Source organism: Topomyia yanbarensis, chromosome 2 (assembly GCF_030247195.1).
Source record: "Topomyia yanbarensis strain Yona2022 chromosome 2, ASM3024719v1, whole genome shotgun sequence".
Classification (NCBI taxonomy): Eukaryota; Metazoa; Arthropoda; class Insecta; order Diptera; family Culicidae; genus Topomyia; species Topomyia yanbarensis.
Genome location: NC_080671.1, coordinates 189,424,760 through 189,449,273, shown reverse-complemented (window position 1 = coordinate 189,449,273; position 24,514 = coordinate 189,424,760). Strand labels below are relative to the sequence as shown.

Below are 24,514 nucleotides of genomic sequence, written 5' to 3'. Positions count from 1 at the left end.
AATCCAACTAATTGTCGCGGTGCCACTCTTGCTTATATGGCATCGAGTGCATCGTTTTACGGTTGATGTAAAGCATGGCTTTTAGTCCGCAGCTGCAAATTCCTTACCAGATCATCAATTTCTGGTCAAATTTATTGGAGAAAACAAACTTCAATTTTCCAACAACATGCTGACATAAGTTTCTTCGTCCATGTATTTCGTCAATTTACGGCAACTTACTCGCAGACGGATCAACGGGACGGTACTACAATTACCACCGTATTTTTGATGACATCCCGATCCAAAAGTTCTGATGTTTCATTGCAGCTACCGATCGAAAATTCCAGCATGACGCATGCTTTGAATCTTCCGGATCAGACTCTTTGTATATATTAATTATTAAAGTTTCCGGAAGACGCCTAACGGAAACGTTAGTTATGATTATATGACAACCCCATGTAAATTGGACTAGAGCCTAGGAACAGAAGACTCTGAGATATTACTGAACTAAGTTGCAACAGTTTTGCACGATCTGATCGGAGCTATGTGCACGTGTTTTGTATTAAATTTAGCGACTACTATAAATAAAGCAAAAAAAATGAAAACGTCACAGAAAATGCGAAATTTGCAAGCCTATTTCAGGCAGAGCCATTAAAAAGAAGCATTAAAGCGTTTTGTTACATATGGGAAGGTTATTTGTACAGGTCCCGTGTGGTCATTTCATATCAGTCGTCGCTCAAATGCCGATCGAGCAACATGTTGACTGCATTGTCTGGACGGTACAATAAGCGGTAGCCGCTATGGATGTTCGGCAACGTTGGTATTTGCACACACTCCCACCTAAACAACTCAATTCAATACGGGTAGTTTACAAATAGAGGTGCCACGTGTACGTTTCAATCATTCGTCGCTCGAATGCCAAACGAGTGTGGAGCGCACGATAGACAGTGCACACAGCAGGGAAACGGGTGCATGTTTTCCACGGCTTAACTTTGTGCGAGTTGATGCCACCTATGACGAAAATCCAAGCAATTTATTCCGAAGAAAACACGGGAATCAATGTATCCTCCATGGTCGAACTCCACTTTAAAATGCTATGAATCTACGCGGCAATCATTAAAAAAAACTTAACAAGCATCCTTCTGTACACCTCAGATAGCACTACTTATACCTAAACAATCGATACAAACGACTAAATAAATCACTTCACTCTGCCTTCCAGCGTCGTATCCAGTATAAGCTCAGAACCAATCCGAAGTTTCTGGGATCACGTCAACGAACAGGTAAAGGAAACTGGACTTCCCACTCATGTCACTTGATGACATTCCAGCGTCTAACTCGTTCGATATTTGCAACCTATTTCGTAAGCACTTTAGTAGTTTTTATTCCGATGAACCACCACTGCCACCAACGTTCCTCTACGCCCTCCCATTGGTTGTCATCCTGTCATTACGACTACTTCAATTAGTTCAGTATGCACTAAACTAATGATGGACCAGATGGTATCCCTTCTGTTGTTCTGAAAAACTGTCCTAATAGTTTCCTGGTTCCTTTATCAATGCCATTCAATATCTCTCTTCATTCAGGATTTTTTCCGCATTTATGAAAAAATCCTATATCTCCCCCTTTTTCAAAAAAGGAGACAAAGGCGTTGTCTCGAACTATCGCGGAATAGCTTCTTTATGTGCAGTATCTAAGCTATTTGAAAAGATTGTTCTGGATTTCATCACCCATAACTGCTCCAATTACATATCCGAGACCCAACACGGTTTCGAGCTTAAACGATCAACTTCTACTAACTTATTATCGTACACATCCTTCATCATCCGTTCCATGCAAGCAAGACTACAAGTAAACGCCATATACACCGACTTTCCGGCAGCCTTCGACAAGATCAACCACCAGATAATAGTTTCTAAACTAGACAAACTTGGATTCGATAGCTCTTTTTTGGCTCTATCTGGACGAGAAATGGTTTTGTTTGGGTTACTCAGGGTAGTCATCTGGGATCTATCATATTCGTCAACGACTTGAATTTTTCGATAAAATGAATGAAATTACCATTTGCCGATTATTTTAAACTATCCCACCTTATTGAAACATCCATTGATGCTGAATTCTTACATTACCAGTTCGATATATTTATATATTGGCGTCATGCCACCAGGATGCAACTGAATGCTTCTAAATGCACAGTAATCTCTTTCACCTGCAAATATTCCATGATCAAATTCGACTACAATGTGCTTCAACGTGAATCGTCCGTGAAGGACCTGGGAGTTCCGTTAGATTCAAAACTGAATTTTAAAGAACACATAGAATACACCATTTCCAAAGTTTCCAAACTTTTAGAATTTATTTTTCGTGTTACAAGAGGATTCGTTGATGTACACTGCTTAAAAGCGTTATATTGTGCTTTAGTTCGTTCTACGCTTGAATCTGCAGCTGTTGTTTGGGTACCTTATTACCAAAACGATATTCAATGCTTCGAAGCTGTCCAACGAAAATTTGTCCGATTCGCACTTCGGCGACTTCCATAGAGAGACCCGCTAAATCCCCCGTCCTACACTGAGCGCTGCAGGCTCATCGATCTCGATCTCCTATCTGTTCGTCGGAATGTTTTCAAAGTAACTTTTATCGCCGATCCACTTCAATCACGAATCAACTGCCCTGATATTCTCCAGTTATTGGATTTCGACATCAGTCGTCGTAAAATTCGATATGTCCTCATGCAGGAATCGAACCTGCGACGATCTCCCAGGTCTGGTGCGTTAACTACTCCGCCATTGAGGAACTGTGATGATGCATCACAGATTCCCAACAGTATCGTGATAGCCGCCACAGTCTCAATACCTACAGTGGACAGTTCTACCCCTAAATGCCTCTCATAAGCGAATCGTCACCTCCCCTTCTCAGGCAGAATTCACTTGATAGTCTATTTTTAGCTCCCCAGTAGATCACGCTCAGGCTTGAGATTTTTTTTTCATCGTTTTGCTTCCCATTAGCTAGCTTTGACACCGCCAGACAGTTGATGGTAAGCAAAGCTATAGGAAAGCGTGTTGAAGTCTGCCCTCAAAGCCCATCGACAGATGCTAACGGCAGAACCAGCCGTTGGTGGAATTTACAAATATTCCTTGTTTTGAAATGAGTCTTGTTTTTACATTTTTTCGAGTTTTTTTGGAACGTGTCCAATAGGAAATAGACAGAAACAATGAACCGGAAACGTTGACACGTTCTAGTGTGGTTGAGATTTAGATTGATAATGTCGAAAGTTCTATAACACAAAACTGGACATTTTAAAATTAAAACTTTTTCTCCCCTGCAGTAGCTTGAGTGCTAAGAGTTTGTTTTTCACTAAACCATTGATTGTAATCGCTTAATGCCAATTGAAATAATCGAAAATTTAAAAGTAAAGGCAGAGAGCATGGTATTATACGGACTTTTTAGAATTTTGTTACATAGAAAATTATATCATATAGGAGCAAGAGAGTGGGCTGTAACGTGACGTAGCAAACTGAAAACTAAATCGTCTCCAATCTAGTTCCGGTCGATAGTTTTAATAGATTGAGATTCATACGCGAATTCTGGTGCACGCTCATGAAAGGGGCAAAATTTTTGAAGCAGCCGTAGTCGTCAATCCAAATTTCTATGATTTCACAAACAGATTACAAATCTCCCATCTCCATGATTGTCTTTTATTTGCAAGAAATAATTTCATTTTACAAATAAATTAGAGTATTTTACTACCGAACTCCATATTCCACAGCTCTAAACACACTAATATTTTTGTCGAATTCGAAAAAAAGAATCATCTCAAACGACTTACTTGGAGATTCCGATGACAGTTTACAACACAAGTTTGAAGGGGAAAATTTAAGTGTATTCGACTTCATTGTGATTATGTCTCAAGACTTAACCCACCCATCTGCTTTTCTAGTATAAGTGCACACACTTCACAACTCTTCTTACTTTCTGGATCTCGTATAGCCGTAAGCTAAAAGGCGTACTAAATGTTTTTAAACCGGACTAACTTTTAAACCAGCCTAAAATATTTGGTAAGCTTTAACCAAACGATGCTGTCATTTATATTCTGATGTGCGATACACGACAATGTTAAAAAACAACAAATTCAAGTTAAAGAAAATGGGTAAAATAGAATTGGCGAATTATTTTTCATTCCGATATCTTCTTGCAGTAAAATAGCTTTTCTACGTCATTTGTCTCGTTCCGTAGCGTGTGAGAACAATTTTGTCAACTTGTAGCCGATATGTTTCTGAACTTAGAAGTTTAACGTAAAAGTTGGCCGATGATGTACAGCATTTTGTAGTGACATAATATTCAATGCGCAAAAGAAATTAAATTGGAATACATATGTATGTTTTCACTTAGTTTGAATACGCACTCGTCGAGTTTAAGGTGGTTGAACCATCGGTTGTAACTGGTACCATGATAGTTATTTTAAGCTTTGATTCAAGAATTGGTTCAAATATTTCAATTTGATTTCAAAATGAACTGTGAATGTCATTCTAATTTGACACGATACCTGTCGACGTGGAGAGAAATATTTATATTAGTTTCAAGCGAATTTTCGCAAGTTTGGAATAAATATCAATTATAAATACCCTGCGAATTAAAATTGTACACGTTTTTTCAGCGAGGCTTAAATAAAAAATAAACAAACACACCAAAATTCGGTTGTCGATTTCAGCAGAATTTTGCTGAATTTTCATCAGCTGAAAAGTTTCAGCAACACAAAAAAAAATGTACGAAGTTTTGTAGTGATGCTGTCGAGTTTCATCACAGCGTGGTATGGAAGAAAGTATTGCGGTTGCACGTCGATTTCATCGGGGCCAATCTCCCTCATATGTCCCAATATCATGTACTCATGGATGAACTGCTGATACATCGCCTTCTTATCGCGACTCGCACCGAGTCAGCAGTCTAGAGAGAAGAAGTAACGAGTGGCGTTGTATTTGTTGTCGGTTAACTGCCAAAGCAGTTCGCCACGCTTGGGAAGCTTGACGACGTAACGACCGTCGGAGTTGCGAAATGTTCCTCGCAGTATCGTTCCGATGGAGACGATCCCCTTGCATCGTGGACTTCTTCGAGCTGCCAGAATCGGTTGACCAATTCATCGATTGTACAGGGATTATTACAGGGATACAGGGATTAACTGGTCATTACGTGGATCGCTGTGATCGTGGTTTTCCAACAAACAAACCCAACCCAACCGAATGCAGAATACAGTGCAGAAGTGGTAACTCTTCGCCGAGCGATATCCTGCCGTATCGAAGGATTTGGAAGAAATGTGCGATGCACAGAATCATGTCGATGTCGCCAGCGAACAATGGATCTGCAAGCTCCACGGCCAATGGTGGGCTTCTACTGTCGACTGGGGCAGCTTCACGGCAATGGAAGGCAGAACGAGCATGGAGCATTGTACGGAAAAGGTGGTGACCCGAGAAAGATGGTTATCCTGGCCTGGTATTCAACCAGCGTGCTGGTGTTACCGATTCCGCTTATCGGAATAGCATGCAGGAATCGGATGCGAGGAAGCTGCAGTCGTTTGCAAAGAGCTCCAGAAACAATGTTGCGTTAGAATGCACAGTCCAACCAGCTGCGAGCGGTGACGATGCGTCCTCTACTGTTACGGATGTTCACTAGCGCAGTTGAAAGGAAAACGGTTTCAGAAATCACTTCACCAGAGTATGATACAGTTAATGCAAAGGTTTTTCTGTATTGCCAAATCGATCCGTTGGCGAAGGTTGAGTTTCCGGAATTCCGGTCAGCTGTACAAGTAGTGACTCTCACCGCACTTCTCGCACAGCTTCGGCTTGCTGGTGCTGGAAAAAGGTGTATTGGATACTGCGGCTTGGTGCGTATCTGCGACTGGAAAGGCTGCTAGCTTTAATGTCGGATTAAGCTTGCTGAGGAGCAGCAGTGTTCAAAGTGGCCGAAGAAACTGCCTGCAAAACTCGAGCGTATTTCTGGACGAAGTTTACCATCGTCGCGTATGATGTCATTGAAGTTGACGCACTAGATGTGCTTGTGTCCTCTGATGTGCCGGTGGTTTCTCCCAGAACCGAAGCGATATTGTCAGTATCGAGTTTGCTACAGTGGTTCTCCCATTCTCGAAGCGTACAAGGATCGAGGCGTATAGATAGCTGGTAAACCAGGATAGAGCTCCATCGGTATGATGCTTCACCAAAGCTCTGCAGTACAAAGATCTGCTTCTCGAAGCGATCGATCAGCGGAAGCAGATCTTCAGCTGAATCCTTGTGCATTGCTGGAGTGTCGACACTTGATTAGCTTCCGATTGTTCTCAAAACGCAGCAGCAATATTCGCCAAGCACCCTTGTAGCCGTACTCGCTTATCTTGATAAGGTCGAGAATGTGCGCTGCCTCTCCTCAGATAGTGCTTCTTCTTGACAGCACTGATGTCGCTCCGGGAACTTACAGCAGATTCAAACGAATCGCGAAAAGCACATTAGTCTTCTAACTTACCGCTCAACTGTGGTAGATTCAGCTCCGGAAGTCTGATGTTCAATGGTCTCGATGGTGCGAGGTTGGCGGAGAAGAAACGGAGAGCATAATGGCGACCGTCAAACAAGTGCCGTTCCTTTTTTCAGGTCGATTGGCTCCTCATCGGTGGAAAACATCTCCGATTTCACCACCGTCCGATGAAATTCGTCGTAGAATTTCTCCAGCTTTTCCGCTCGCGCTTCTACTTGGTCCGCAAACTTTCTGTCCTTCTCGAACTCCTTCGCATAGTACTCCAACAAAGCCACCGAATCTACAATATTCTGCTTTGTCTGGTCCAACTCACTTATTTCCCTCTCGTCGGACATTTTATTCTTCGGTAGCGTCGTATTTCCTTTTACTCACGCACTTCTACACCTGCACGAATCCAAAATGCACCCGAGCAATCAAATTGCCAAATAAAAACTTTTTCGAAAATATTCCTTCAGAAATCTTTATGTTCCAACACGGCGCGCACGCGTTCAGGCAGTAGGTAAACATTGTAGGGGAATTGTGGTTAACACCGACACCTTAAGCTTAACATTTTTTTCTAAGTTGCCACAAAACCAATAAAATTTTAATTTTTATGGTGAATTCTTCTTCAGAAAATTCTTAACAAGACTTAGTTTTTTCAGCGCTTCAAAAAATTTATTTCATTAAAAAATATTGGTTGTAAAACTTGAAAAACAAAGTGACTTTTTGTAGGCACTGCGGGCAAAACCGACACCCCATAGGGGTAAGATAGACACCCCCTTTAATTTATTTTCTCACCACTTTATTAAAATCTTTATCTTTAATAAAAATGAGATATATGCGTGATTAATAAAGTGTGAGTATGTATGGTGCAAATATGTGCTTTTTATTGCTTCATCATGTAGTAAGGGGAAGAAAGTTCGAAAGCCTAGTACTATATATAAGAGTATTTTATGCTATAGGATTATTTATTGATATGAGTATTTTCAAATAATCCTTGCGCACATCATTGTAACCTCCAGTGTCATTTTATTTCGTAACAGAAGATTTGCAAGTGTTCTACGTTCTGCTAATTGGATTCATTCACTTATAAGTGACACACACACACTTCTTAGTAAAACTATCTCTTTTCAGATTTGATTTTTCGGACTCTATTGGGGTATACATAAGATCATTGTGATAAAGTTCGTCTATGACAAACCAAGAGAACACTAGAAATTCGGTTAGATGAGCTTTTTGCAAAAATAGCAAAAGCTTCGATAGAATCAGATAAGCAAAAATTCCAATTTTTGATTTTTAAAGAGACTTACAAAAAATAAACACAATAAAAGTATTTTTGTGTATTTCTGCTAATACTACAGTGTTCTAATAGGCTAATTGAAGTGTCAAAAAATCCCCAGTATTTTGAAATGAATCGCAAGTATACACAACCATCTTAACAGCGTGTCGGTTTTACCCTAACCATAGGGTGTCGGTTTTACCCCAACAGCGCACATTTTTTTATAAAAGCAATTAAAAATATTGAATTTCTCAAACTCGTCTTCAATGCCCCTAGTTGATCATAGGAAAGGCCGATAATAATAGGTACTGAAAAATGTGGTGATTTGAAAAGCTTTTGATCGGCTAAAACCTTAAAATCTACCAACGAAATTTTACATCCAGACGAGTATGAACGCTGCTATCGTATGTTTTGTTTATTTTTATGACATTCGGCGCACTAACGTAAATCCAATTTTTCTTCAAATGCTCTAAATAAACGTACTAAAAATAATGAATAAAAATTTGATTTCTAGGAAAAGTTGTGGGGTGTCGGACTGTCGGTTTTACCAACAGTGTCGATTTTTCCCACAATTCCCCTACACTACTTACGCTATTGGCATATTTACGCAGAAAATATATTTAGGAGGCGCTACATGCTTGAGGTGGATGTTTTGCGTATGAACTGTCAAATTGGTAGAAATTTTTTAAAAGCTTATGTAATTTTTTCATTTATTAGGAAAACTGGCCATATGCGTATAAAAAACTGAAAGTAACGTAGAGAAAATTAATTTCCTTCAAGATGGCAACAGACCTTTTCTGCCAAAGAAGGATACTGTGCCATATTTTAAAAATTTTCTTTCAGAACCGGTATAAAACCACCTCGCAGAAAGTTGTGTCGAAATGAGAGCTAATTGTTGCCAAAAGCGAACTTATATTTGTTACGTTTCGATGGGTTGTTTAAATATGATTAAATAGGACGGTTATGAACCCTAACCTAGACATACAGTGTTCACACTTTTGAAGATTTCTTATGTTTAACTTGAGTATATCTACCAAAAACTGTTATTATTAACTTTCAAAACGTTTTTCTTCCCTTCGGAGCCCATTATTCACCATAATTGATGCGTATTTAAGGAAAAACATCAAAAAGTTGTATCACATTACGTAGCGTAGATATGAAAAACACACATACATCCACCTTATCTTGTTTACGCTATTAATCTGTAGATGTCTCAGCAGGTAATTGAGCTTTGCAGCAAAATGCCAATCGTCAGCTTACACACACTGCACCTTATAACGGTGGAAATATTCTGCGATGGCGGATTCTTGGGGGGAACACTATGCGGGTTTGTTCACACTACCGCGTAAAATGGCTAGTTTGTCGCTTAGGGACGCTACCGAAAATTAATTTTCTGGTTTTGCCTGTCTCCAGCGGGGCCGTTCTCCGCGATTTTTTCGCCTATTCTAGGAAATTTGCAGTCACTTTTCCTATTCTGGGCAGTTTTCTGTTCACTTTTAGACTGGGCAGCTTTTAACCACCCGTGGGCCTTTTTTTCAAGATCCGACTCGATGGAACAAATGTATGTACACGCACTTCACAACCAAAGCCAATGAGGTTGCAACGATCTTCGTATCTAGGAAGGTTATGAGGGTCTCTCCAGAGCAGGTGGCGAAGTGCAAACCGCACAAATTTACGCTGAATGGATTCGATGCGTTGAATACTATTCTGGTAAATAGGAGCCCAAACGACTGCACCATACTCAAGTGTAGAACGAACCAGCGAGCAGTACAACATTGTTAAACACTGCACGTTAGTGAAATGCTTAGTAACTCTAAAAATAAATCCTAAACTGACGCCTTTGATGATATAAAAGCAATGTGATCCTTAAAAGTAAGCTTGGAATCGAGCAGAACCCTTTAACTGTTATTTCCCTTCTCAACGACGTTTCATGTATCTTATAATCAAAATTTATGACGTCATGTGTTCGAGCAAACGTAATTACTGAGCACTTCGAAGCATTTTAATTCATCCTGTAGTTGTGCATAAATTAACGAATGTGTCTGAGATTGTAAAAACAAAGCATCGGAGAGATTTTTAACTACGTAGAATAACTTGTAATCATCTGCATAAGACACCTATCGATAAATCCAAATCGTTTAGATATAAAAGGAAAATATAAGACTCCAAGTGACTACCTTGAGGTACGCCGAACGTAACGTCAAAGAATGGTATATATGATTTCCAATTTTACCAGTCATTTTACGGCCGATCAAATATGATTTGAACCACTCTAAAACGTTGCCGCAGAATTAATTAATTTTGTCGAAGGCGGCCGAAAAGTCGGTGTAAATTGCGTCTACTTGGAATCGATCCTGTAGTAACCGAGTGATGAACAATGTGTAAGCTACTAGATTTGTACAAGTAGATCGCTTGGGGACGAAGCCGTGCGAAGTTTCTGAGATGTAACTGGAACAACAATGTGTCAAAAACTCTAGAACGATTAGCTCAAACAGTTTCGAGAGTGCACATAGACAAGCGATCCCCCGATAATTTGAAACTTCGCGTTTAGACCCTTTTTTATAAACTGGAAAAACGTAGGACGATTTCCAAACGGTGGGAAACACTCCGGAGCTCAATCACATGTTAAAAATATTAGATAGAGGCAGGCAAAATATAAAACTGATATATTATACCCTTAACTCATTACCAATATAAAAAATAAATGAAAACCAACTAAAATATAAATCACTCCTTGAAATCCTGTAAAATCGACTAGGACCAAAATTGGTATATTTACATATACCTTAACCGAAAAATTTACCCTGCTCGTTATATATCCCATTTTTTCGCGAATGTAGCATAAATTCATAAAATAACACAAATAAAGTTTGGCTCGATTGTCCGAGTGATTCGATTATGCGGAATGAGATTTTTTTTAAATCTCCAGATAATCGAGTCTGACCTGTGTTTAAATCTAACGTTGTCCCATTCAAACATTGCAAACTCTTAGAAATTGATATACTTTACTGTGCACGATATATTCCAATTTTAAGATAGAGTGTAGTACACGGTACAATGGCAGCTTGCCAATACACAAGTTATTTTTGTGTCTGTGCATGCATGCTAAGATAGCTAATCGATTCCGCTATACGTAAATTTTGTGGCAAAAATTTGAACATACTAGATCTGGAGATGCTCATGTAACTGATTTGATGAAATTATTTAAAATCGAAGTTTCATCATCATAGTTATTAGATAAAATGCTTTACTTCTAAACATATAAATCACCCGACTAAACCAATCAGTAACGGAAACTGTTCCTTAAGGATATTCAGCAAAACAATCTTTAATCTATGCTATACCCTACCTACAACATAAAAAACAACAAAATGCTGTTTTCTCGCTATCTTCTTCAGAAACCGTACCCCAAAACCCTACTATTAAATCCATCAATCTCGTTGCAGAAAATCCGTAGCCATGCATAATCTGTGCGGTATATTTGTTGCGCGGGCCGGACAGGCCCACTTTGCAAGGAATGAACCCCAGATCAGCCGTGATCTCACGAATATCCGGCGGCTATTGTTAATATCCCATCAAACCAGTTCGATCATCAATTGTTCCATCCAGCCAGCTGACCGGTAGAGTCTTACACAATACACATACTTGGCTGCGGTAATCGGTCCACGAAAAACCGTGACGCGCGGAAAGAAAGCCTCGCCGTCACTATTCGCGAACCGATCGGCCAAGCAACACATCAGATCGCATCTCAATAATATCATTATTTTCGCCCTCGCAGGCTTTCCACGGACAGGGTGTAGCTTTACTTTTTTCTTTCTCTGTTGCTGGCCCGACCGTATCCCCGTACCGATGCATAATGGGATGATTGCCATTTTCTGAGTTCGATTCGCGTTGGCCGCTACAAAGAGCCCGGGGAAAAGGCGATAGGCGAGACTGTCGGAGTCAGATGAATGTCAGGAATACAAGTGGATCATGATCAGTGGAAAGAGCTCTCTGATGAGACTAAACTGAACAGGATCATATGCAAGGTACACCAGCATTATCGACCAACCGTTGGCAGAGCTCGAACTCGTGGACCGAAGCAACGAACGTAAATGTATACATAACAAACATTTTTCCAAGTTCAGAGAATGCTTAAAATTGTTCTGATAGTAATGAAATGCTTTTTCAAACGGCCGTGCAGGTTATTCCGTACATTGCCTCAGGGAATTTATTGCAGCGAGAACAAGGGATTTTGGTAAGTGCGATCATACGTTATCGGGGGAAAAATTCGAAATGGGTTGCATTAAAATTCTTGCGATGAAGATATACAACCGTCTTTGTTTTTCTTTTAAGAGCTACTTTTGCTATTGCTAGCAACTGATCGCCAAGCGGAAATCATTGTCAGCGGAATATCACAATGTCAGTTTTCGAATAAGACATTTCTACTTTCGATTATCATTGCGTCCACAAAGTGGCTTGTTATCAGTGACTGCATGTGATGCTGTAGGGGAAAATCTGTCATCATTTGAATCTCTGTAGCCCGGCTCACTTACATGCGAGATAGACACCAAGCCCACCATCGTCCAGACGTCAATACCCACGCCGACACTGTATACGTGTAACACGGTTTCCAGTCTTTCATCCGTCCGCACGTCTGCCTGCATTGCCATGATTAGTCACCTGACCGGATTCCCTTTCGACGCACAGTCGCAGTGTCACGTTCAACGAAATGGAAAACTCTCCCTGCTCCATCATTGCTTCGAGTAGCATGTACATACGTAAGTACCTTTGTGGCGGTTAGATCGGTTTGTATATATGGAGTGGTTGCTGATCAAACAGCTTCCATAATTTGATCTAGGACTATGCGGTTTGTGAGGCAAGATCGAATTTCACACAAAACCGCCACACACTGGTCGTTGGCTGAACAGTTAGTAATAATCGTTCCATTCCGTTTGGTTTTAGTTCGTTCAACCTGTTTTATTGTGGATCTCACGAGTCCGCTGTCAACGTGAAGTAGATCAAGTGCAATCATGCTACCGCAACGGCCGTCACTAGCAATTTGAAACAACTCCACGGATGGTGATGATTGAGGTATGCAGCGAGATTCCTCGTGGTTAGTAGGAGTTGTGTTACATCTGCTGCTTAATGTACAATCCTTTGTACACTTCATCCAAGTAAATATGCAATGGATGGTATGGGTCAATTATATGATTTGTTGCAAAGTTGAACAATGAAATTCGGCATATAATATGTGTGAGTATACTATGAAACATATAAGCAGTAATCTTGAAGCTTACTCTAATTATCTATTACTTGTAATAATTTTCAGTCACGAAGAGCGTTACGGCGGACATGATACCTCTTGATAAAATTGTCGGAAACAGTAAACTCAATAAGATTATAAAAACTTGTAGTTGTATGAACCAAAGAAGAAAAAATCGGTTATATTTCCCTTCGATCATGTCCATATGAGCCTGCCTAGTCCTAGTTTTCCGTTCTAAGTTTATAACTGATTCGCTTTAGAATACCTATCCATCTTTCAATTTCATTGCTTTCGTTTCTCTCAATCTTAAATTTGCCGAAAATAGCCAACAAAATCGATAACAAGTAGAAAAACGTTTGACTTTCGGAAAATTCCATTATAAAAACCGGTAAATCTACAAATATTTTTAAGAATCGCGCACTTTTCTTCAAAATAATGGAAATCATTTTTTTATAGTGTTCTGATCCAAAAATGTTTGAAGAACAGTTAGAAAGTTATACATATATTTTATTAAAAATAAACGGTTTTTGAGTGAATATTGCAAAATATAAAAGTCATCGAATTTGCCGTTTTTGGTGATCTATACTGCAAAGTATAACATTTCATGTCGCAACTACGGTATTTAATGTTAAGTGCCCTAATCGAAGATAATGCTATTCGAAATAGTTATATTTTTTATGTAAAAGTTCGCATAACTTTAAAACGAAAAAAGTTTAAATGTTCATAATGTTCAAGTTCTCCAAAGAATACTTTAATGTAAAATAAAAGCTATAAAAGTTATAGAAACAAAACCGATTTTAGAGAACCCTAGCGGGAAAATCTAGCGGGGAAATTAAATAGATCAAATGTGTTGGGGTGATCAGCTGCCGTTGTATGTGATTCTCGCTTTGCAGACAGGGTACGATCACCGTCGCCAGTGGGATAATCATATGTTCTTTCTGGGATGTCACCATACCCAGGGATAGCATAAGGGTTAGTGCATTGGGCCGGAGTTTCAAAGGTTTCGAGTTCGAATCTCGCCTCTGGGGGGAATTTTTTCACATAATGGCTTAACTTCACTCACCATTTCCGATCGTTTTTCCCCGTTGGATACCACCAGTCCTAAATAAATGAGAGAAAAGTAATGTTTTCTTCATGTTGATGGATGACAAACACTTTACATCATGATATATCAGGAATAAAACGAATTCGAACATCAAATAACCGTATCGCATTGAACCAACTCCGTTGATTTTAGATCGACATTAACATGACGTGGCTTTCAAAACATGGTGGCGTAGAAGATACCTGGCTTTCCCAGAGTAAAGAAATAGAGTGATACAAAGTCATCAAGATTATCACTTGGCGTAGAATAAGGTACGCGGCAGTTTCCGAACCACCAGCCTTCTCTTCTTGCAGCAATAAAACTACAAGGGGCAGCCCTATGGTGTTGCACGAACTGTAGACGTAGGATTATACTTAGTATATTTGGAGTAATAATAAATCAAATATATTTCTTACTTACAGTTTAAGCACAACCAATCAACATTGAATATTACATATTCAACCAAACCTTCTTGGTTATCAGGTCATTTCATTTGTAGTAGATGATCGAATCCGATTAAACTTATTTTAGAAAATCTGAAGAAAGAAGACAAAAAACCGTGACCGAGCTAATATCTGGAACTAAATCTTTATAGCACAAGATCAGATTTTAAAATCGTAAAAACTTTTCGATTGTGTGTGGTAAAAAACCCGGATCAGAAATCAAATTTCAGACAATATTATCACATTTCATGTATATACCAAGCTTTCTAGTTATATTTTGCATTATTGTAACTTTCCCAAAGTACGCATACAAATGTAGCGAATGCAGTGGTTTTAATCATATATCGAAACTATAAATATACAACAATCGTTTTTGCAACGGTTTTTCGAGTGGCAGTGTACTCATTCGTAAATAGGCTTTGTAGTATGTACCTATTAGCAGAATCAAAATACGATAGGCTGCGTGGAAATGAATCAAGTGAAGTGGAAACGAATCAATGAATTGATCGAACGTAAATAATAAACTCCCGTTGTGCTTTCCATCCATCCGCGTTAATTTGTTGCTAAGAAAGTTTTCGTCTTTGCGCAACGAAAGCACAGATTGCTATCACACAGGTTACGCATGCAACCGCTAACAAACAGGGATGCTACATTAAAATCTGTGTTTTGGTCAAAAATATCTTTTTGCCATCTGTGATAACTGAAACTGGAAAAAATCTGTGATAAATTTCCGATAAATCTGTGGAAAATCACAATATTTCTAAAAATCTGTGAAATTTTCATCAAAATGCCAAAAATCTGCTATCTGTAAAAAAGAAACTGTGATCATAAATTGTGAAAAAACGAAAGAGACAACTAGTACCATGACACTATGTTAACCGTATTTGCAAATGGGGCTCGAATGTACAAGCGATTTTGTGTACGAAGAATTGTTTTCGAGATTGTACATAAAAGTGTGCTGGAAACGAGCACAACACAAAAGAAAGCATAGTCTTTGAACGCTCAGTCGCGTGTTGGACGGAACTGGGTAGCGTACCTCCACAGCCAGTGTAAAGGACTTCTCACTCAGCTACACTGACTTAAAAACACACAGCGCAGTGATATGCTGCGCCTTCCGTTCCACAAGCAACTGAGCTTGTTCGGCCAAATCCGTTCTTTAAATAGTCGATGATGACGTCACTCATAGAAGCATAGCGCGCTAGGTACACAAATCTTTCGTGCTGGACTTGGGAAGCGCTACCTTCTGTGTGTAAATGCGCGATATTTTGACTAGGTTGCACATTATTTAAATTTTTAATGCCATGATATAAAAAATCTTTGGGTGTATCTATTGGAATCTATTCTTAGAAGTATTTTGGGGCGACATGCGCAAAAAAATTAAAATTTATCGTGAGATGGCTGAATTATATGCGTTTATAATTGGACCACTTTTCGTTACATACCATTTTTGTACAATTTGCAAAGTGCACCCCCATATCGAAAACAAATACGTAGTCCTACGTCAAAAGGCAAAGAAAAAAGTTCTTCTTTGTTCAGGAATATCAACAATCTTCTTATGCAGAACTTGTCTCAGGTTAAAATTGCACCTGTTTCAATCTTAACACATAATGCGGCCTCCCGTAGAAATAATTTAATTGTAGTTTTCCAACCTTCTGTCGACAGAAAAATGAGTACCCCTGTTTTTGATGTTGGTGAACATTTTTTGAATTAGAGGCATTCAAAGGCGAACCAGTTATTTACAGAAAAAGTTCAATAGCTCTGTAACGGATGAGATTGGACGGTATGTGTAGAACGATTTTTCCCCCAAAAATTGATCCTCTATCACCCCTCAAGAGATTCTCAACGATGAACCAAACACCCTGTATAACTCAAACTTTTAATCGAGAAAGAATATCTAGAATCAAATTGCATCATAAGAAAAAGTTCGTCAAAACTCACCCACTGAACCGATCGTTTTGAAACTTGCAAGTAACAAAATGATACATTTATTAAAATTGTCGTTTTATTCGACTTCATAGCATCGGGTGTTGCTGACAAACTGTTTAATGCACGGCTTACATATATATATATGAGCCGTGGTTTAATGTACCTGTAGTTTCGCTTCGAGCAAAAAGTCAGCAGTCCATCATAGCAAGCTGATTTCAGTTAATTGTTGAACTGTCTTCCGCGATCGACTACGCCCGCTGCCGAGATGGCGAAATTTCTGCAACTGCATCGTCCTACTACGTATTCCTGTCTTCAAGAGTCAATTCCAAAACCTGAGCTCGCGCTTCCCAAACATGGAAGCTTGCCGCTATGGGAGACGCTAGCCCTGGACCGAAAACTGCCAGCGATAGCCTGTCCAATTCACCCACCCACCTTCAGTCGGGGAAAACTTGGGCAGCACCTTTGGACCAAACCGGATAACTATGGATTCGACCTGACCGACCCGCTCGGTCACGACGTGTCCTACGGTTATCTACTGCCGCACGACAAGCATCTGAAAGGGTACTACCGGGATGAGAGGATCAAAGATGTAGAAAGATAATTTTATTTCAGTGGTAATTAAATTCACGCACAGCCTCTCGTTCGTTTTCAGGGATTAAAATATCACGAAATAATCAACAGTAGAAACGAAGTCGTATGCTCCTTAGCGGAGTTCAATCGATTTAGAAGCTATTTATGGAAATACCATAAACACGAAATTCGTAAAGAATTTCAAAAGCTGGTTTGTATGCAAATACAGTACGAGATGATACTAGTAAAACATTATCTTACAGGATCGTGCCTGGTGGAAGGCATACCACGACAAGCTAGCTGCTTTGCACATTAAAAAACACTACGATTTTGAGGGGAAAATGGAACGCACGAGGTGCGCTGGAAACTCATTAAGAAGGGCAAAGAAACAAAGGTAAATATCACAAAAAAAGGCGCTTGATAAAATGAGACATAGTCTTTTTTCATTTTCAGAACCCTGAAAGCAATTTTTAAGTACGAGAAAAATTTGCATCGGTTTTTGGAATGTCGCGAAAAAGATAAACAACTCAGAATGTTAAACGGTCATCTTAGGACATTAAAATCCAATTACAACAAAGCACTGATTTATGCTTCTAGAAAATCGTAACACGAACAACCTTGATAAAATAATTCAAAGATTATTAAAGAAATATTTCTCTTTCTCTAGATATCGATTACGACTTAAACGACGATTAAGAGTAAGAGATCACATCAAAACTCGTCGAATGGCAATCCTGAAAAAACGAAACCTCGAGTCAAAGAGAATAATGGTTTGATTAATTTACATCTATTTGTTCGAAGCCACATTTCTGTTTTTCAAAACTGACCACTCTTGTCTTCTGTGATATATATATATATATCGTCCCGATGGAGTTTTTGCAAAACTCCGAATTCATATCAGTTTCAAACCAACCTGGTGTTCTTTTCTACCCTTCAACAGCGCAAAGAACGTCACAAAATGTTATTCATATCGGCACAGCAAGCGGAAGCCGAACGGCAAGCCGTCCTTGAAAACTTACTCCAGCACACACAGATGAACGTTCAGCGAAGGATGATACGATCGGCCGCTCAACATGAACGCCTCGATCGTCAGCTGACTCGTAGGAAGGCACGAAATTTAGCTAGCAGGTACGACAAACGCACCAAATCGGCTTTGATGAAGGCGATGTTGAATGCGTGGAACAAAATTCAGATACGACAACCGGATATCGAGAAACAGCTCTCGCGTGCATCTGTAGAGAACGCGGTAAACATGGCGTATAGCCTTCACAAGACAATTAGTCCAACCATCAGTAGTACCCAGATAATCGACACGGCTCGCCAATTGATCAGTGATATGACCAATATGCCTACTGAACAGCTGCCGATGGATCGACAAACCATTAGGTATACCACCAATGGAATAGTGGGCATTATGTCACAGATCAGAAAACAGGTGGTTCAAGCTGGATGTCAGTTGATTGAACAAGTAATTTCTTACTTGTATTCCATTGTATGACTAGTTCGAAGTTCGAATCATTGCAGGTAGCTACGAAAATGCGGAACCAAATCGAGTCCAACGAACGCCGTAGAAGTACTTTATGCAGTCCTTGGAATATGCATTGGAAACCTTCGTCTCTGCATAGCCAACCTGAGACAGACCGCCACCGTGTCTCGATTGGTGAGATACTAATTGTTGATGAATACCAAACCGAACAGGAACACTTCAAAAAAACACGCAACCGACCACCGACTCCGGTTACATCGGTCACTTCTCTGGTAAACCATTTGATTCACTCCAATGAACTCCCCAACAGCTCAACGGAAGACCTGGAAATACCGTCATCCGTGGTAGCAGCAATAGAGCGTAGCATTACAGTGGAAAATCATCCACTGATACATCTAACTCTAAGACAGAAGCGGTTTCTAGAAACAAATTTAATGAAATTTCGAGCGATAATTCATCAGAACGTAGAAAAAAGAGTTTTGACAGCAATCGATGTCTTGCGATTGGAAATCGTTGGTCGGAAGGTAAAAAAGCCTAGTGAGACAGAAGGAACTATAGCTGAAGAGATAGCACGTAAAATACTGCTGCTACCCAAGGTGGATGAACAATACCCCCAATTGTTGCTAAATATTATAAATTTGCTTTACTGCGAGTGTTGTGACGAACTGGAAGAAATTTTGAACGCACCGTAAGGTGAGGTGTTTAACGCATCTGATTCATCGCAAGTCATCAAAAAGATTTTCACAAAATTACAGTGTGAATAAACACAACAATTTGAAATTCAGTGTTTTTTTTTAATTAAAAAACTGAAAAATGAAAATGTTGAGAAAATTAATGTTGTTTTTAAACTGTTTATTAGACTGTTAACCTAAAGAAGTTAGGAATCGGCATTTCAGTTTTTAATAAAGATCTTCTGTATGTTCTCTTCTTCCGGCGTTTCGGTCCCTATTGGACCTTTCTCAAGGAATCGAAATTTTGGTGTTCTCTTGTCGGTTATGGGGTTTTTTATTGAAAAACCCCGGGGCGGTGGATTGGACTGGTTTTGCACTTTCTAGCAGAAGTGAGAATGAAACGCGTCTAGTGGCCTGCTCTTCTGCTAGAACAACACCAGTGCAACACACTGCCCCGGGTTTTTCAATGAAAAACCCCATCAATTGCTTCAGTGCACGCTTCGATGCAATCACGTGCCCTCCGACGTCGATCTGCATACTCTGAACTGCTTTGCAGTTGCTGCAAACAACACCTCCGTCTTGTGGTGAGCTATCTGCAGCTTGACCCGTCACCGACACCTTCACTCCATCTAGTGTCTCACCCAAAACAATTAGTGATACGTCGACCGCGAAGCCAACGATTTCCTGGGCAGCCGCAGTGTCAAGACCCCATTGTACATCCCGTTCCAAAAATTTGAACCGAAAATGGAGCCCTGAGGAACGCCCGCTGTGACTCGCATTGACTTCTGCCCTTCGTTCGTTTCGTACAGCAGCACTCTACTCTCAAGCAGCTCTTCAGGATCTGGCATGGTTCTATTCTGTTCTACAGCGCCGTATCGATCTACTCTTAGCTTCTGTTTAGATGCCTTCTCAGTACTCCCGAGCATTGCCTGAATTACCTCCAATGTCGATACTTCTTTGCAGAATCCTAACTGCATCTTGGATAGTCCGCGCTCACCCTCCGTGCATTTCTACAGCATGTTAAGGATAATTGTTTCCATGAGTTTTCCAAGTGTGTCCCTGGCTTTGGCAGCAACACCAACTTCTGTACCTTCTACATGTCGGGGAAATTGCCTTCGGCTAGACACTTCTGCAGCACCACATTTTCAGGGCCCCGTTTGGTATTCCATCCGGACCAAAGGTTTTCTTTTAATTTTAGTCGCATCGACACTTCTGTGAGCTCTTCGTTAGTCACTTGCTACTTGTCTGTGTTTGTTCCTTATTTTTCACCGTACAGTGTCGGTAGTTGAATCGTGCTTCGGGAAGAGACCCTCAATGATTATCTTTAGCTTAGCTGGGTACATTTCAGCTGGCGTCGACGGGCTCTCACCTTCGCCATCCCCCAGGACATCTACTTCTCAGTACCAGTGCGGTAAAATATCAATTTCAAACGAAAATATTCGTTTCAAGTGCAACTGCGAGTCTTTCACTGTAAGCATACCACCACTATATCAGTTGAGTTCTGCTGCCGTCTTCGTTTGAGTCACTCAGAGTTCACTGTCAATTGAATAACAGGTTCTGGTTCGACCTTTTCTCTTTTTTCATCGTGCGCCAAAGAATCGGGATGCTCGTCCGGATGTTTATGTTTACTACCAGGGGCCCGGCGGTCATGCTTAATTTTACAAGTATAAAATAAATACACTCAAAAATGACAAATGTCCCGAATCTTTCTTTCTCTTCATCTTGGAGCAGTTGTCTCTGTATTTTTAGTTTTCTTGCTTTTCTTGAACCCTGCTGAATAATTTGTTGACAGATGACTGTATGCAGCTAGCGAGATTGGCAGTGCAGCCAATTTCTTTGTCACATTTAGATATGATGCTATAATACACATAATAATGACCGTTTTATTAACTCACATTTCGCCAAAATGTATCTGGAACTAATCAATCCAACATTTTTATCACATACTACATGTTTCTAGCAAATTTGGCCAGCATAACAGCCTATTCATTAGAATCAAATTTGCCACCAAAATTGAAATAGAGATGGACGTACTACAAAATACAGAAATATACAGCAATCGTATTACTAATTGCCTTGTCTTGTCTTAGGAGTAAACGGTCGAACTCGTTAAAGGTCAAAGATGATAGATCACGGAAATTGGTTGAGTAGTAAGCATCCCGATCAGAATGAAATAACAAGATTATAACAGAACTCAATTTTCGTAACGTATTGTGCTATGAATTTGGTCTCGTTAGTAGTTAAAATAACAGAAAATTATAACAAGAAACAACGGGAGATATAGTTGTGAAATATTTTTGTTATGTGTTTCTGATCGGGATGACAACCACCCATCCCAGTTGATGTGGGTTCAATCCCAGCCGAGGTCGTTGAGATTTTTCTGAGGTGAAAAAGCTTCCTTTGGAAGGGAAGTAAAGTAATTGGTTCCCAGTCTATGAGTTGATGGGTCGATATCTAGTTATTACCAAATATCCTCCTCCCGTGATACTTGTGAAGTGCGCAGTAGTTTATACGGCCTCTAGCCAAAGCGAGTATCGGACTAACGTTTCTTCCGCGATCTACTTTCGGGCCTGGCCTGCGCCAGTTTTGATCAATAAACACTTTAGGATTACCAGGAGTTGCACATTAAAAGATGTTTCCCTAATCCCAAGAATGATTATCTACTGAGTCCCTGTGCAACTTTAGCTAGTCCAGTTCGATAACGGAGTACCCGATCAGAAACACATAACAGAAATATTTCAAAACTATATCTCGCATTGTTACTTGTTATAAATTTCTGTTATTTTAACTACTAACGAGACCTAATTTATAACACAATAGGCTACAAAAATTGTGTTCTGTTATAATCTTGTTATTTCATTCAGATCGGGATAGCAACCAGGTCGCACAAGGTCAAGCTCAAGCTCGATGGTTAAAGTCATTTTGAAATCAGAGATGAGGGCAACATGAATACCATTAAAAAGGAGGTGAGGCCATTTTGAAATCCAAGATGGCGGCCTTTAGTTACCAAGAAACAGTGAAAATAACTATCAATATGGGGATCATTTAAAGTAGTAATAAAATCCCGGAATTTATAAATTTAGGCCATTTTGAAAACAAAGATGGCGTTTTCCGGTAACCACCAAAGTGAAAACCATAATCAATATATATCTATATCGCTTTTGCAAGGATGGTCAGTAGATGACAGAAACTGATGATTGAGGACATTTTGCAATGAATCCAATATGGCGAGTTTTGGTTACCTCAAATCAATAAACCCACCTTCGATATGACCTATTTATAGCATTCATATCGAGCAAAATCTTTTCGAATTCTTTCTGAAAGAGAACATCGACTATTCTCGTGTCTGTTGGCTGTGCTCGGAACCAGTGTGGAAGTGTTTTACCCCTTTACCATGTCATCGGAATTGTGTACAGGAAAATATTGGTAGAGGTGCAAAGAAAATAGCTGAATTACATATCTGATTTTAGCAATGAATTTGACAGCTTCGTACAATTATGATAGCATACTGCGGCTATCATATTTCTTTTTCAAAATTTCTCAAATTCGCAGATTTCAGGCGAAAAATTATGAATCTAGAAATAACAGCTTATTGGAATTGGTTGCAATGAAAACCGTTATTTGGTAGTACGTTCGTCATTATTATGTATTTTATAGCAACATATCTAAATATGACAAAGAAATTGGCTGCACTGCCAACCTCGCTAGCTGCATACACTCATCTGTCATCTGGCACAAGAAAGGTAAGATAACCAACAATACGAAGCCGGTTGTCGCTTCCTGTCTTAGGTTTACCAGGATCTCATTTGACTGGTGCTCATTGGGTAAATTGAAAGCGGATCTATTCATTTAAGAGGATCAAACGAATGATGTTAAATATGAATTGAGACTCATTTGAAAGCAACGGTGAGTGAAGTGCCATGTACCGAACTTCAGATCAACAGCAACTGATGCGTTAAATGAATATGAATGCTACCATAGACGACTGATTGACTGCGTTTATTCAGTTTCGTTTGAATGAAATGAAATTTTACTGCACTGCTCAGTACAGCTCCTTATGGCAAACCAGCTTGCTAACCTTGATCTCCCGTTTTAAAGCGGCCCTAGCTTCCCGAAACGTCGCCACATCACTCTCCGAACTTGCTCTCTGAGCCCGCCTTCTGGCTCTGAGACATGCAGCGTATAGCGCACCGAACGACTCATTTACCCAGTAAGCTGGACGCCGTTTACTGCGTGACTACAGTTTTCGCGGCATTGTAACGTCACAAGCCGTCACAATCCTTCTTGTTAGATCAGCCGCATCAACGTAATTGATCCCGCTGTCCGGTCGAAATGCCTCAAGAAAAGGATTTTTGTTAAAGGATTTCGTCTTCCACTTTAGCTTCTCCGTGTAGTATGCAGGGTCCGTTGGCCAATGCAGAATCGCCTGAGATGGTCGCTATGGGGATGCTTCTCGCACACTCTCCAGTCCATGTTCGCCGTCAGTGAAGGACTACAGAATGGGGCGGAATTTCGATGTCCGTTTCTTATATAAATTAGCTCCCAATTTTGTGACGATACCAGGAACCATTTAGCTCCATTTATCATTTATCTACTCATTGTAGTCCTCGGCGGTAAACCGAGCCTCCACAACGCATAGTGGCTTTTTCGTCAAAAACGTGCGAAAAATTATTCACACGAAAACGGTAAAGCGTACAGCAATGATATCTTCGGAATGTTTTATGATGATCCAAGATCATGATTTTGATACTATTGTTATAGAGATTAATCCACTTTGAAGTGAAATTTTTGATACAATTTTTTCAATGTATGAAAAACAAGATAAAGGATTCAAAAATACCGAAGAGCTTATTTTTACGAACATCTTTACTAAAGATAACAAATCTGAATTTATAGTACACTCAAAGTTATCGACCGTTGTTTGTGAACGACCCCTGAAAAACATTTTTTCATCATAACTTCTCAAATATTATAGAAAAAGCTTCAGTATGTTCGACAAAGTTCTTCGTATTATCAAGATACACATCTTTGCAGAAGAGATCATTGGTCTATCTCTTGCGACTTAGAAGTTATTGGGCAATTTTTGACAAAATTAGCAAAAGTTTTGAACGTAATAACTTTTGAACGCGCAAAAACGGGCAGCCATGAAATTATAAATATATCAACACTTTAAAACTCAATAGAATTGCTTGTCTCCAAAAGAGTTATAAATGATTTGAAAAAAACTATTGTTTTCAAAAAGCGTCCAATATCTCCGAAAATACTTGATAAAAAATTTGCATTTATAAAATTTGTGTATTTCGACGAGCGAAATAACTTCGTAGTACATACGAAACCCG

At 39.7% G+C, this 24,514-nt stretch overlaps 2 protein-coding genes across 2 annotated transcripts in view; one reads left to right on the top strand and one right to left on the bottom strand.

Annotated features, from left to right (window-relative positions):
- The window catches only part of LOC131682486 (myosin-I heavy chain), a 285,951-nt gene that overhangs the window by 235,362 nt on the left and 26,075 nt on the right, over window positions 1–24,514 (bottom strand). The gene's annotated exons all lie outside the window — the stretch shown is intronic.
- Window positions 16,657–19,284, top strand: LOC131682487 (uncharacterized). Its single transcript, XM_058963989.1, has 7 exons — window positions 16,657–17,037; window positions 17,101–17,229; window positions 17,282–17,412; window positions 17,472–17,621; window positions 17,686–17,788; window positions 17,959–18,486; window positions 18,543–19,284. Exons 1-7 carry the CDS (start codon window positions 16,714–16,716, stop codon window positions 19,194–19,196), a joined length of 2,019 nt encoding a protein of 672 aa, XP_058819972.1. The 5' UTR covers window positions 16,657–16,713; the 3' UTR covers window positions 19,197–19,284.

Bases quoted from the DNA above. Each gene is read 5' to 3' on its own strand.
- LOC131682487 (XM_058963989.1), top strand. From the start codon at position 16,714: ATGGCGAAATTTCTGCAACTGCATCGTCCTACTACGTATTCCTGTCTT. The intron at 17,038-17,100 runs GTAGAAAGATAA...GTTCGTTTTCAG, and splicing joins GGGATGAGAGGATCAAAGAT to GGATTAAAATATCACGAAAT. The intron at 17,622-17,685 runs GTAACACGAACA...CTCTTTCTCTAG, and splicing joins ATTTATGCTTCTAGAAAATC to ATATCGATTACGACTTAAAC.